The sequence below is a fragment of the Gracilinanus agilis genome, chromosome 3 (assembly GCF_016433145.1).
Source record: "Gracilinanus agilis isolate LMUSP501 chromosome 3, AgileGrace, whole genome shotgun sequence".
Classification (NCBI taxonomy): Eukaryota; Metazoa; Chordata; class Mammalia; order Didelphimorphia; family Didelphidae; genus Gracilinanus; species Gracilinanus agilis.
This window is the reverse complement of record NC_058132.1, coordinates 241039997-241055449: the sequence shown is the minus strand read 5'-3', so window position 1 is coordinate 241055449 and position 15453 is coordinate 241039997. Positions and strand designations below refer to the sequence as shown.

The 15453-nt window shown below is 39.1% G+C and overlaps 1 protein-coding gene across 2 annotated transcripts in view; it reads right to left on the bottom strand.

The window, feature by feature from the left end:
- Nucleotides 1–15453, bottom strand: part of ZNF385B (zinc finger protein 385B) — a 403118-nt gene that overhangs the window by 47234 nt on the left and 340431 nt on the right. For both annotated transcript variants that reach the window (XM_044669740.1, XM_044669741.1), the window contains one exon: nt 3850–4012. In XM_044669740.1, coding sequence (XP_044525675.1) covers nt 3850–4012 — 163 coding nt within the window. The remainder of the gene's footprint in view (nt 1–3849; nt 4013–15453) is intronic.

The window sequence follows — 15453 nt, the reverse complement described above, 5'->3', positions numbered from 1 at the left end:
GGAATAATAAAGGCCTAGCTGCCTATGTATTGGGTAGATAAGGTACCCTGAACCCTTTTAAGTTTTCTCTCCTTGGTGCAAACCTTTAAGTCTCGTTTTTATCCTTTCCTTTTTCTTCTCTCACACAATTTCATCTCCTTTTAAAAACGTTCTCTGTGCTTTGAGGAATCGTGCTCTGCTCAGGCTGTATTAGAATGGGTGTCCTCTCCTAGGAGGCCTTAGGCTAGAGTTATGATCTTTCCTGGGGGAAGTTTATGTTATGGAAAGGGTTCTTATTCACCCCTGGAAGGGACTAGATGGCCTCTAAGGATCTGTAATCCTTTCTTTAGTTCTCTCTTTTCTGCTCATTACCTTGCATTTCATCCCCATCCCAAATCCAAACCCCAGGCAGTTATCTACAATTGTGCTGTGGACACTGACATCTCAGAGCTCAGTGGCAGAACACATGCGATCCCTCTCCGCCATCTCCCTGGACTGGTTATTAAGCCAGAGGCTCAGGTGAAAAAGTCTGTACTGTACAATTTCTAGGCTAGCACAAACCACCATCGCTTTAATTGTTTCCCTGGAAGACCTGCTGCAGATGAGAAGCACAATCCACTTAATAACCCCATTGACAGTGACCTCTTTCCTTCGGAATCTCGCAGGAGACAGCCCTGTCCAATGGAAAGTCCACGGATGTGAGGGACCGAGTCCAGAGACCCCGCTCAGCAAGGCTGTGTGACCCGGAGCGAGAGGCTGCTCTAACCCTGTACTGCTTCTCAGCTTCCTTAGAGGTAAAATAATAAAGATTACAACTTATGTTTACATAGAATTTCACAGCTGCCAAGCAGTTGACATAATATTAATTCATCTTTTTTTTCAAACCTTTACTTTCTGTCTTAGAAGTAATACTATGAATTGATTGTAAGGAAGAAGAGTAAGGGCCAGGATCACACAGCTAGCAAGTGTCTGAGGCCAGATTTGAACCTCCAACCTCCCATTCTCCACTATTGACTGAGCCACGTAGCAGTCCCTTATTATCTTATCTTATGAGCTGTGTGAGTCTATTTCCTCATCTGTAAAATGGAGATAATAATATACTATCCAATGTCCAGTCATCATAAAAGTGTTCTCTAAGCATTAAGACACTAGAGAAAAGTATTAAAGGTTCTATTTGTATTAATTAGAATCTTGAACCCTTGGACTCCATCTCCCACAATTCCTTTTCCCTTTCATTTACGTTTGCATTGTTGTGTTGTCTGTATAAGGTTTCGGTTTCTCCTCCCCCTCCCTTTCTTTTTCCATGTGAGTGGCTTGGGTGAGCTCCCTCTAGTTTTAATAATAAACTTTATAAATATTATACTTGGAGATATTGGATATTAATTTTTAAAATCTACATATTAATGAAAAATTGTTTAGTCATTTTCAGTTATGTCTGACTCTTTGGGATCCCACTGGAGATTTTCTTGGCAGAGATACTGGAGTGGTTAGCCACTTCCTTCTCCAGCTCATTTTACAGATAAGGAAACTGAGGCAATTGGGGTGAAGGGACTTGTCTAGAGTCACACAGCTAGTACGTGTCTTGAGGCCAGATTTGAACTCAGGAACGTAAGTCTTCTTGACTCCAAGCCAGGCCACCTAACCACCCCATTAATGATAGAAAGCAAAGAAGTCAAGAATAACAATTGTTATTTCTTAAATCTCATAGAGCAAACTCTAGGTTCTCTAGCTTCTCAATGGTCATCAGCAAGATGTCAGCCGTGGCAGATTTCCAGGCATGGCATCTCTCCATGGCCGCCATGTCTAACACTTAATCCACAGGGTCTTTACACGTGTTTACAGACTGAGTGACTCACTGACTGTCTTTCATGTTGGAGAGTGGCTGGGAGCTTTGCTGAGGAAACATCCACAGGAAATAAGTTCACAGATCCCTTTAGTACTCCAGTGAACATCCGGAACCCACCCTCATTGGATCCAGTCAACAACGGTCCCCACCTTTGTCCCCCTGGAGCTCAGGAAGTCAACTCCTAGAACTGTGGATTAGTTCCTTATCCACAGTCCTATGGTCCTATTGCTGCCATTCTAAAGGTGCCCTTAAACCTCTATCTCTACTCCAAATCACTCTGATTGCAGAGGAAAGTCAGAGCCACTGTTTAATCCAACAGCTTAACAAGGAAGTTGGTTGAAAGGGAAGAGAGCACAAATGATACAGAAACACTTCCATTAAAAAAAGAGGTCATCAACTGAAACAAAATGACCCATCCATCAGGCATAGGTCTACAGGAGTGAGGAAAGCCCATTAAAATCCAATTTCATACTACCTGTGTGCTAGGAAACTTGGAGCTTTATTTATCTCTATGCACTGAATCTTTTGGATTTAAGACTTCTCAGGAAATATAAGTTGGTCCACCCTAGACTCTCCGATGTAACCTCTCTCTTTAATTTCTACTCATCAAAGATGCTAAGCCATTGATAGTCATGTGGTGTAGATAGAGAGCTCTACATTTCAGGAGATAGGGAAAAAACACTTTTTTTTCCCCCAAGGCCATAGGGAACTTGAATGAGCACTGGATAGAATTTCCAATTCTTAAGATGATAAATGACAGTTGAGCATAACAGAAAATACAAAGGACTAGAAGGAAGGAGCCTTGGATTCTAGTCTCTGCTTTGCCACTAAATAGCCAACTGAAGCTAGGTCATTTTCCTTCTCTGGGCTCAGTTCCATTTGTAAAACAAAGTGGGTAGATGCAATGATCTCTAAGATTTACAGAGATATAATATGCAATCTTATGTGCAATCTCACAGGCACTTCTTTGAAATTAGATCTCACACAAAAGATTTCACTCACTCTATCCATTTGGCCAGGATGCTCTCTCTCAAAAACCCCAATCAGAAGTAAATGCACCTGGCAATTCTGGGGTAAAGGAAGCACTAAATAGAATGGAAAAGAGAGGTAGAACTTATTTAATTCCTTTGGATACCATTTTTATCTTGCTTTGGATCCTTTGTAGCCAGAAAGTCTGCATCTTTTTTTTTTTTAAACCCTTACTTTCTCTTTTAGTAAAACTCTAAGATAGAAGGGCAAGGGTTAGGCAATTCAGTTTAAGTGATTTGCCCTTGGTCACACAGCTAGGAAGTATCTGAGGTCACATTTGAACCCAGGTCCTTTCTCTTCCAGGCCTGATACTCTTTCCACTGTGCCACTTAGCTGCCCGTAGCCTGTGACTTTGCTAAATCTCTAAGAGTTTGTATCTACTAATAAGTAAATAAAATCATAAGCCAGATTTCAATTCTGGGTTCCTTGGTTTTAAGTAAGAAATGCTATGCATTAGAATGTGAATATAAGACCAATTCAGAGCATGCATGTGTGTGTATAATGAGTATAACACACGTATAATTCTATTTCACAGACTTTCAGAACTTAACCAGTGGCAGAGACCTTAGAAATCCATCATCCACGTTTATCCTTTCATTTTTACAAATGGGGAAACTGAGGCCGAGAGCAGAAAGAAATCACTTGCCAGAAGTCACACAACCACTCAAGGGCTGGAGCTAAGACTCAATAAAGCTTGTGCCTTCTGACTCCAGGGCCAGGGTTTGTTTTTTTTTTTTTTTTCTCCATTACTCACTCCACAATCTTCCCACAGGGAATGAATGGTCTTCTACTGACTGACACAGATAAAAACATTTAGATGTTGGACAGTGAACAAAACCCTTCCTGTGAAGGAAAACATATTAATACTTACAAACAAATCATGGACAGTAACATGCAACAACTCAGGAAAACAACAACCAAAAAAAAAAGAGAAAAAAAGAGAAAAAAAAGAAAGAAAATCACAAAGAATGTAAAGAACCGAAGCTGTCATTGACCTGATTTGTCAGAGCTGTTGCCTGGGACTGGTGGGATGGAGCAGCTGGGATTAGCCTTTGCGCTGTCCTTGGAAGAACCAGCTTTTTGTTTATTTTTCGATGCCTCAAGCGCTTTGACCTTCTTGGCATGCTTACTTCCTTTGTAGTGGGCCTCGGCCTGGCTCTACAAAGGAGAACAAATCAGGCTCACTTTTTGGCTAATTTCCATACACCACAATGGATGATAATGTAGGAAAAAAAAAGACACTTTCAATAATAGGCATCAATTTTAGAATTCGATTTACATGACTGTAAGATGGCAGACTTGTATCTTATTTCAATCAATCAATGAATAAATAAAAGATTTTATTAAGCCTTTTATTACATGCCGGATGCTTGAAATAGGATAACAAAAAATAGAAGGTGCCTTGCCAACGAGGTTACTTTAGATTGTAAGCTCCTTGAGGGCAGGGGCTGTCTTTGGCCTCTTTTTGTATCCCCAGTTTATAGCTCGGTACCTGGCACATAGTAGGTGCTTAATAAATGTTTACTGATTGATTGATCAATTTAATAGGGGAAGTTTCCATGCTTGGGAGATCTAGTGCTTTGTTCATTCATGGGTCACTGACACAGACTGCAATCTCTACCTGGCACATAGTAGGCGCTTAATAAACGTTTACTGATTGATCAATCGATTTAATAGGGGAAGTTTCCATGCTTGAGAGATCTCTCATTTTGCTAGTGCTGTGTTCATTCATGGGTCACTGATACAGACTGCAATCTCTATCTGGCACACAGTAGGCACTTAATAAATGTTTACTGATTGATCAATCGATTTAATAGGGGAAGTTTCCATGCTTGGGAGAGCTCTCATTTTGCTAGTGTTGTATTCATTCGTGGGTCACTGACACAGACTGCAATCTCTACATACACACCCAAGAGATGGTCTTCATTAGCTGACATATCCCTCCCCAAAATCATCACCTGGTGGCCAGTCCCTAGAGGACAGAGGAACTCTTCATCACAGGGACCATACCGTTTATTTCCCATGGACCTCTCCGGCTTAAAAGGACTTTCCCATTTGCTATGCTTGTGCTGCTTTAGAGAAAGAAACGTCATCTTTATCGGATGCTGAGAAGGAGTGGGGTGGCTAAGATGTGCACCTGAGAGATTTTAATGCAGTGGTATTCTTTACAGAGCACCCATGTCTACTTCTCTGAAGGACCTCGGATTCTAGGAAAAGAGAACACAAGCAGGCCCTTGGCAAAACTGCAAAGAAAGTGAATTTGTATTTGGTGTCCATTTTATTTCTCTATTAGTGCATTTCTCCTTGTTTTTGACAGCCAGGGTGGCCTCCAACTATGTTTCTGCAGGCTGCCCCAGGGTCTACAGTGTCTTGCTCCTTTCCCCAGATGTGCTTATACCACAATCTGAACCTCTTCAATTCACCCCAAGGTTGATCTGTTCTGATTTAAAACCTCCCAAGATTTTGCTCTAAACACCAATGAATACATTTAGCTATTAGATAGATTAAATATTATAGTAAACAAAATGATCAGTGAAGTGTTACTTTCTCAATTGCATGATGGAAGTGGTCAACTAGTTCAGAGAAAAAAAAACCAGAAGTTATAAAATGGGAGAGAGGATCTTGGGGTACCTAGTTGGATGGAGCAGGAAAGGCAAGGCAAAGCCATCCTTCAGCTAGTTTCTAAAGGAAACACTGATAGAATTATGACTTCCCTCCTAGATCAAAGAGAAAGAGATAAGATCAAAGGAAAATGACTTGATAAAATCTCCATAATGCCAAACAAACAGCAAGAGATAGAGAAAATATTTAATGGGTTCATGGACTTTTGAGTAATTCTCCTCTGACCTAAGAAGCCTGCCTTTTCCCTTTAACACTTCAGTGTAGAATGCTAATGTACTGCTAAAAAATTTTATATATATAGTCTTTGCAATTTCATATCTAGCATATATGTGCATTTTGGCTTGTCATAAAAATAGTGGTGAAATGCAGACTAGGGTATGTGTAGTCCACTGGATTTAATATTATTGTATCGTTAGCCCAACTTCATTGCACCGATTTTCTTTATATTAGTAGAATTCGTGTGTACACCCACCTGTGTGACGATGCTTCCGTTTAATTATCATTTCATTCAACAAGCATTTATTGAAAACCAGAGTAGAGAATAACCTATTGGAATGTGTGTGTGTGTGTGTGTGTGTACATCTAGATAACACTGAAAGTGGGGGGATGGTTGGGAAAGAGCTACAAAAGAATGATGATCAACTGTGAATGACTTAACTATTATCAGCAAATCAAGGATCTAGGACAACTCCAAAAGAGACTCAAGATGAAAACATCTATCCACTGCTAATAAAAGTAACTGACAGAGTCTGAATGCAGATGGAAGCACCCCATTCTTCACTTTATTTCTTCTATGAATTTTTCTCTAGTATGAGCAAATGTGTTTTCTTTCACAACATGATGAACACGGAGATATGTATTTTAAGATAACACATGGAAATCTATATCATAATACCTGCTCTTTTGGGAAGTGGGGAGAGGTGGAAGAGAGGGAGAGAATATGGATCACAAAATGTTAGAAAGAGATTATTTAAAAATTATATCAAGATGGGGTAGCTAGATGGCTTGGTGGATAGAGAGCCAGGCCTAAAGATAGGACATCTTGGGTTCAAATTTGGTCTCTGATATTTTTTAGCTGTGTGACCCTAGGCAAATCACTTCACTCCAACTGCCAACCCCTTACCACTTTTCTGCCTTGGAACCAATACTTAGTATTGATTCTAAGGTAGAAAGTAAGAATTTTTTTTAATTATAAAAACTAAATAAAAAAAAATTTTATTGTATTGGTTTGTTAAAAAAAAAGGTATAGAAGAAATAGGAAGTAGTAAGGAATGGTGAAATAAGCACTAATTTTGGAGTTAAAGGATGCGGATTCAGATCTTTCCTCTGATACCTAATGTGGGAAGAGTAAATTATAAACCTCCTGGGCCTCAGTTTCTTTATCTGTAAAAGAAAAGGTCTGGTCTAGATGGCCTCTGAGATCCCTTCCAACTCTCTATCTATGACTCTGAGGTCTATAAGTCACAACACCTGTCCTCAAGGAACTTACAAAAGTGGAAAGACAACCAAAATCCATAGAATGAAAAATACCACAGAAGATAATTAACAAGAACAAGGTAACCTAGAACCAAAGGAATATGTGGAAAGTCTTCGGTTTCCTCATCTGTTTAAGGAGTTTAGATTGAATGATGTATAAGTTCCCTTTGTTAAACTTGAAAAAACACAGAACTATTATTCAGAAAAACCACTTCTTTAATTAAGGAAACGTGTTCAGTGGTTCCTCAACAGTGCTTTCCTCAAGGCCTCCAAGCACGCTACAAACCCACATATAGCCCAGAGACTCTGGCTGCTCTTGCCACCAATTCCTGAGAAAGCCAAACTCTTGAGATGGACAGTTCTGAAGAATAAAGAAATTGGGGGACTTGTATACCATTTAGGGGACTGAGGTAGGGGGTGGGGAGGGAGTATAGTGGATTGGCTTTACAATGGCTACAAAGGAAAAAAAAAAAGGAAGTCCTAGAAGGGATCTTCAGGGAGAAGCTGATGATTTTACAATGGACACAAAAGGGAAAGATCCAGCTAAAGGCTGGGCTACCAGGGAAAGGACTTTGACTCAAAGGGAGAAACTATGGGAAAAAGGATACTTAACACCTGATAGGATTTGCCAGCTCCACCTAAACTACTTTAAGGTCCATTGTTAATCCAAATTTGTGAAGTTGGGCTTTCATTCTTACAGGACAAGGCCAACCTCAGGATGCTACAAATTTGGGGTTCCCAAGATCTCCAGACTGGGGTTTCTAGATTCCACATTGACACCTTCCAGCTTTTATCGTAAGAACCTCTGAATAAAAGGGTGATCCCGTCAGATAAGTTTTAGTTATGGAAGAGTTCCTATGGCAGATAAGTTTTAAGCTGGGTTTCAAAGGAGATGATCAAAATGATGGAGAAAGAAAAGCACTTCTGGTGAGAGGGGTCACCCATGCAAATTGCTGAGAAGGGAGGGAGTAGAGGATAACAAAAGTAATTTCTTTCTTTTTCTTTTTTTTTTTTTTTTTTAATTAAACCCTTAACTTCTGTGTATTGGCTCCTAGCTGGAAGAATGGTAAGGGTGGGCAATGGGGGTCAAGTGACTTACCCAGGGTCACACTGCTGGGAGTGTCTGAGGTCAGATTTGAACCTAGGACCTCCTGTCTCTAGGCCTGACTCTCAATCCACTGGGCTACCCAGCCACCCCACAAAAGTAATTTAGAGAAAAATGAGAGGAGAATTTTAGAGAAAAAATGGAAGACCTTGATCATTAGGCAGAGAAATTTAGATTTAATGCTTTAGGTAGGAGATTCCAGGATGGGAATTATTATCTTGATGAAAAATTTCACTGGAGGAGTATTCTGTTTTAGGAAATGGCCAGAAAACTGGCCCAGGAGCCAGAAAGACATGGGTTCAAACCTCTGACAACTACAGGCTATGTGACTGGAAATTGGCAGTGCCCTCTAGGCGACTCCAACAGTCCTCAGTTGCGGGCAGGATACCTAGTGCCCAGCCCTCCGTAGGCACTTAATAAACGCTGGCTCTTTGACTAAGTGACTTCCTGCCAGGTTGCCTCTCACAGCCTTTCACAGCGAGGCTAAACCATCTGAAGTTTATCGCAGTGTGTTTTTTCGAGCGTGTCATCTCATTTTCCTGCTTGCAAATCTGCCTTTGGTTTGTTAGGCATGAATTGCTTGGCTAAAGTGCTGCCATCCACCCTTACACATGCCCAGTCCCTCCAGCTGGGCGAGAGTGGGCACCTAACCTTTCTGCCTTCTCTGCATTCCAAAACCCTTGCTTTGGGGAAACCACTCTTTTGGAGCAGGCTTCCCAGGGGATGAGGATGAAGCAGCTCTTTCTGTTGAAAAGGACATTGAACTTGGGCCCAAATCTCACAACCATAGAATCAACAGCCTTGAGGCCACTAGTCTGTTTCTTAATCTCTGAAGGAAATGCTTGCTGATCCTGTTGTAGGTGGTTCAGGGTGTGTTGCTTCCCTATCCCTTTTTGGACCTAATTTTTAATAATTAAAAATTAAATGAACATAAATTAAATATAAAACAAAAAAATAAAAATAAAAATAAAGGTTGTGGGGAGAAACTTAGTATATAATCCATTTTCCTTCAACACTGGAAGGATCAGGTGCTTATCAAACACACCAAGGCCCTTTGGTGTCTGTACACAATCAGCACTTTTCTTGCCTGACTTTTTACATTTAAATTTCTAGAGATTAGTCACCTGTATATCACACCTTCTGGATGCCTGTCTCCAGGGCTTTTGCCTGTTGTGTTAAAAGGAAAAAAAGCCCAAACCAAAAAACAAACACTGTTCTAGTGAGAAGGAAGCATAATCTAACTGTAATTTTCAGGTTTTCTATTTATTTCACTTATCTTAATCTCTGCCCTGGGCTATTAGGCCTAAGGTAGGTTGAGCAGGATTTAAATATATTCAGATAAAATCTATTTAGATAAAATATTCAGACATACCCAAAGCTTCTACAGAAACAGCTAACTGAATTTCAACAAAAATTACTTTGGCAATAGCTAGTAATAAAATCAAGGCGCTGGAAAAGTTATTTGAGCACATTTGAAATATCTGGCACACAGGTACCTTTATTGAAGGATACCTGTTAAATAAGTTAATAATGTAATTTAATTAAAACTAAAAAAATTAGGAAAAGCATGCTTCTTGAAATGACTGCAGCGGGATGATCATGTCTCATTGGTTTCATATTTAACTACAATCAAGAAACAATTTAGTCAATCTATACAAAGTGCATTAAAAAAAATATTAGGTGGGATGCTGCTAGTGGGTGGCTGGGAAGATTTCATTTTTCAGGGCTCCCAGAACTGCGGGACACTAGCACATCCTCTGGTAACTGTTCTTATCCAGGGCACTAAACTACGTTATGACTTTGCTACACTTTGGCTCAAGAAACTGGTATTCCCTTAAAAAAATGACTTCAGCCCAAGATACTAGAGTGTCATTTCCTCATTAACTTCTTTCAGGGCTCACTGTAGGACATTAAGCGTGTCAATTAGCACTTAGCCATGAAGATACAGTTCAGTGAAACTGCATTAAATGCCAAGATAAGGATGATCTCTATGGCCACAATCTACTTCTTCCCATTAGCCAGAACATGAAGAGGATAATGAAACCCAGGCTCTCATTCAAGCTTTTCTATAACTAAAAATTAATTTCTCCTCCCCTCCACCATTCAGGAAAGGATGAGTAGCAGCAAAAGTAATCTCATTACAAGTGAAAACAGGAATGTGTCTCCTACCCATAGCTCCAATGGTCCATTGCTCTTGGCTCCTAGAAAATCTTTGGAAACAAAATTGCTGAATAACAAAATAATCCATATGAACTGGTTACCTAAGAATTTTTCCACAAAAAAAGAAAAAAAAAAAGGACTGAGGGTCAAGAAAGCTTAAGCCATCAAGGCATAGAGGACACCATTATTTGGCCAGGCTCATTTAATTTCAGTTCCTTATTATGCAGCTGAAGTTCTGACAACCACAAGACCCTTCAGAGGCATCCTGAGCCTGAGAAGTCCTCTGATGTGACTCTTCTTTGACAAGAAGCCTAGCACATAAGATCCATTAGGGCAGGATCTGTCTCTTGTCTAGTTCCTATAATTCAAGCCTCTAATATAGTGCTCCTTATCCATGAATATTTAATGTTTTGGGGCTGTTCTCCTTGGAATCTACTATAGCGGTTGACTTTCTACAAGTGGAGGAGGTGTCTTTGAAAGTAATATTGTTTGGGGCAGCTAGGTGGCTTGGTGGATAGAGAGCCAATCCTAGAAACAGGAGTTCCTGCGTTCAAATCTGGCTCCAGACATTCCCCAGCTCCCTGGCCCTGGACAAGTCACTTAACTCCTCTTATTTCTCTTTCTGCCTTGGAAACAATACACATTATTGATCCTAAGATGGGAGATAAGGGTTTAAGACAAAGTAATGGTATCTGAGGATATTTCTTCTACTTTCTCCTGTTTTGCTCCCCCAGTGTCCCCCAAAGCAAAATTACACACACACACACACACACACACACACACACACACACACACACACACACACACCCCTTTAGGAGAAAAGCTTGGGGATATTTCTCCATGTTTTTTCTATTACATTCTATACTTTTATTATCCAGAATTTTATGTAGATGGAATGCAGAGAAAGTGTGAGTCTAATAGAAAGTATGCTGAATTTTGTGAAGATGGGATTAACTCTCCTCTGCCCATTTTTAGATTTAATCACCAGAAAAATGTATGCACACCACTTATCTTTAAGTAAGGGGAGATCTGTGACCCATCTGTACAATAGTGGGTGACGAATCAGAATCGAGTGACTGCCCTCTGGTAGTCCTAAACAAAACTTTAACTATAATTGGTCTGTGTAAAGTGGAAGGAAGGCACAGGAAGTGACAAATGGAATGGTCTTTAAAAGTGGCAAGGACTTCCTGTGAGGAAGTCTTTCGCCTTCAACTTGAACTTGAAAGAGCTTTGGCTTGGGACCTTGGACTACTCTTGGATTTTTCCCTTAGAATTACCATGTGGGTGAGTGAAAAAGACTGACTCTTTTTCCTAGCTTTTCTGAGGTACTAGCCTCTGGAGAGGCCTCTTGTCTTGGAGGTGGCCTCGTGGCTAAAACCCTTGTGTAATTTACCACAGGGCCCCCTTTGCTGGGGCCTCTGAAACCCTGCCTTGTAGAGAGCCATTGGAGAAATAGGGTTAAATTTAGGGCCTGTTATCTGGATTCCCTACGTGACCAATCCAGGCTGAGGCAGTCTTTGTGTTTGGTCCTGGTCACTTGAGCCCTGAAAAGCTCTGGTCCTAGCAGGTTGGTTAATCCAAAAACAGCTTGACCCCTCCAGGAGGCTATTAGGAGACATTTAGAGAAATAGAGTCTGTAATAGATGTTTTATCTGGATCCCATTACAAAATCATCGGCAAGTAAAACTGTATGATTTTTCTGCACTGCATGTCAGATGCAGATAGAATGGGCCATCTAAGGTAAAAATCTGAGGCTCCTCTTTTGACTCATTTTCAGATCCCCACCTTTTCTCAATATTCTTATTGGAAAGCTTTGAGTCCTTAATCAGACCAGCAGCTACTGAGTTAACAATTTCTCTCCTTGATAATTAAGAAGCCTGAACCCTAAAAAATATTACTTAGATAAGCTGGAGCCGGACCTTATCTGACCAGGTGCAATCCTGTAAATCAAGGCAGAACGCAATTAGTAAAAATCTCCATGAAATATGTTTCTGCTCTCAGAATTAACCCCCTACTAATTGGTGGTTGGAATCTGGCCTTTGTCCTTGTACCTATATCTCTACTTTTTAGACTTTAATGGGTTGTGTATGATTTGTAACCCCCTCACAGCTGTGACTCTTTCTTTGTGTTCTTTGTTTGAAACCAGTATAAAAATAAACCCCAAACTCCATAGTGGTTGGAGCAGCATGGGCTAACCACTAGTCTAGTTGTTCTCATTTTCTTTTTCCTGTCTTATCAATCCGACGCCATTAAACGCCATTCAGGACTCCTATCATATAGAGCAGGCTCTCTATACTGCCTGGTTCAGACCGGGCCAAGGTAATTATCTTCTCTCTCTGATTTCCTTACTTTCACTCTTTCCCTCTATTTTATAAATAAATTACTAAAAAGTCATTCTGACTTGAGTAATAATTATAGCGACCACATTCCTCAAAAATTTAGTCCAATCCTTTAATATTTTATCCCTTACAATTTGGAGTCAAAGACATAAGGGTTCAAATCCCAGCTCTCTCTCTTATTATCTGGATGGCTTTGAGCAAATAGGTTACTTATTCTCTTTGAGCCTCAGTTTCTCTCCATCAGAAAAAATGGGGAGTTGGACTAGATGACCTGTGAGTTTCCTTCCATCTCCAAATCTATATTCCCTAGGCTATATGAATATGGCAATAGGCAAGACCACCATTTTACCTTTAAGTTCTCCCTTCTGGTAATGAAATAGATGAATCACTAAGCATGGGAAATATTTCCACTTGGGCAGATCATAGCCCCTCCATATCCTATCCTACATGATTCTCCTCACCGCCATGTCTTACTAGAAATACTTTATGGAGGACCCATCCAAATTGCCAGAGATCTTTTCTGGAGAGAAGGCTATCTATCTGTCTGTCTTTATCTATTCCCTTTATACTAATTTCTCTCTCTCCACACAAATACTTATATAATCTCCATATTATATACATATGATACATATATCTTTCCTATATAGAGAGCTCTCTCTATACATACATATATAATATACATAAATACCCTCTCTATATACATATATAATAATATATATCTCTTAAATACATAATTACCTATTTCCCTTTAGAACCTTAGTTTTCAACTTTCAGGGAGTCATCAGGACTATTAGTATGCCTAAATAAATTCACTATTTAAAAACAATGCAAATATATTCCCCTACTTTTGAGAGGATTATAAAGGGTGAATTATATTAGGGTTGGGGCAATCAGCAGGGGAAGGGCTGTGTGTGTGGGTGGTACATCACCCAGATGGACCTGACAGGAAATGTATATTAATCTGGCATTAGGATCCCCTCCGAAAATTACTTGTACCATTAAAAATTACCAAAGCATTTCAGGAAAAAAGTTACCAAAGTGAAATGTAATATTTTTAATAATATATCCTAATCTTGGAAGCTAAGCAGGGCTGGGCCTGGTTCATACTTGGATGGAAGATTGCCTGTGAATACTGGGTGCCATAGGCTTAAAAAAATATCCTATAGTTTCACAGGTGAATTTATGAAGAGGAAAGTAATATTGTTATCTGTATGCAGTCTCAAGAAAGTGATCATGCAGCTTTATATTACAAATCTTATTCCCTATCCCCAGTCTATAATCTTCTGTTAAAATGGCAGCTGAAAGATTTATAATGTAGTTCTTTAGTGATTATGAAAAATGAAGGCATGGTACGTAAGATTCTATCAATTGTTAAAATATGTTATCAAATAAAGGATAAGATGACTGAGCACATGACTGACTGTTTGCATCTTTTGTTTTAACTTGTAAATATTCTCCCCATTAAAATATATCACAAAATCAAATGTGGCTAAAGCTACAACATGGGGCAAAGGATGCACCCAGGATTGACTAAGTCACCAAACTGCTAGTTAAACTTTCTGCTGATATTTGCATTCATAGAAAGGCAATAATCATTAATGACCTATTTTGATTCATTTTGTTCACTCCTCATCTACTGAGACCTGCTGGAAACAAACAAACCCAAATAGGATTAAAACTCCTAAGAACTTTTCAGCACTGTGTCTCCCAGTCATATTGTTTTCTGATGGATGGCTCAGCTGTCCCTCTCCACTTGGGGCATTCCTTTCTAACTGGATTTACAGTGGGCATGCATTTAAAATAATGTCAGGCAACTCCGAAGATAGCTTTCTCACTGAAGAGAAAGAAGAAAGACGTGCCCTCTCCAATGTAAAATCTCTTTGGAATTAATTTAGAGGCCATCAAAAAGTATAAGGGAGGGGAAAAAAAACCTACAATCTTTTGCTGCAGCTGTTTTTAAAATGTCACTATTTGAATAAATGGGTTTGGGATACATATTTAATAATCTGAGTTATCAAAAAATTTCCATGTAGGCAAATTAATTCACTTCTTAAAATGAAAGGTCTTTAGCAGTTTTCAAATTAATTTTTCAACTAGTGCTTATTAGTTAGCCAGGAATCTTGATGCTCATCTTCATAGAATATAATTCACCAATAGAATTACTCTACACAGGGTTACTCTGAAAAGCTGTAAATATAGAGTGAGAAGAACCAACATCAAGAATCAGAAACAATATAATTGGAATAAGGCATTAGAATACACTTGCTCTTGAAATGCTAAATTGATACCAGTTTTTCTTCAGTAAGGACAAAATTTCAACTAAGTTTTTGTCCTTACTGCTCAAATGAATTTTATATCAGTTTTCAATTCCTTTAAAGTACAGATTTTCCCCCATCTTTAGTGCTGAAATCAACCAATCAATCAATCAATCAATAAGTAACATTTTTTAAGTACCTACTCAAATTCTGGACCACAATTATATGGCTGAGAAGAACTAAGGGTAGGCAGGTTGGGTGTGAAGCGTGTGGGACATAGGAGACTGAGCATCAGTTCGGTGATTATATACTTCTACACATTAGCTCTTAAACTTGAAATTTCTCTTCTTCCTATAAACAGACTAGTGAAAGGTACTGACAACCAATTTAATATTATTATGTAGTTTCAAATGGAAAATCTGGCCCATGTTAATCTTAATGTTGTTTATATCATTTAAGAAAGCCAAAAGAAAAGCAAAATATCTTTTCTTCCACATTTACTTTTCCAGTCATGTCACTATATGGTTTATTTCTTTCCATGAAGAAGTACCTTCAGTTTCAACAGTAATTATGTCAGTATTAAGGCTATCTTTTATAAATGAAAATGTATAAATATATATATATATAAATGAAGATATATAA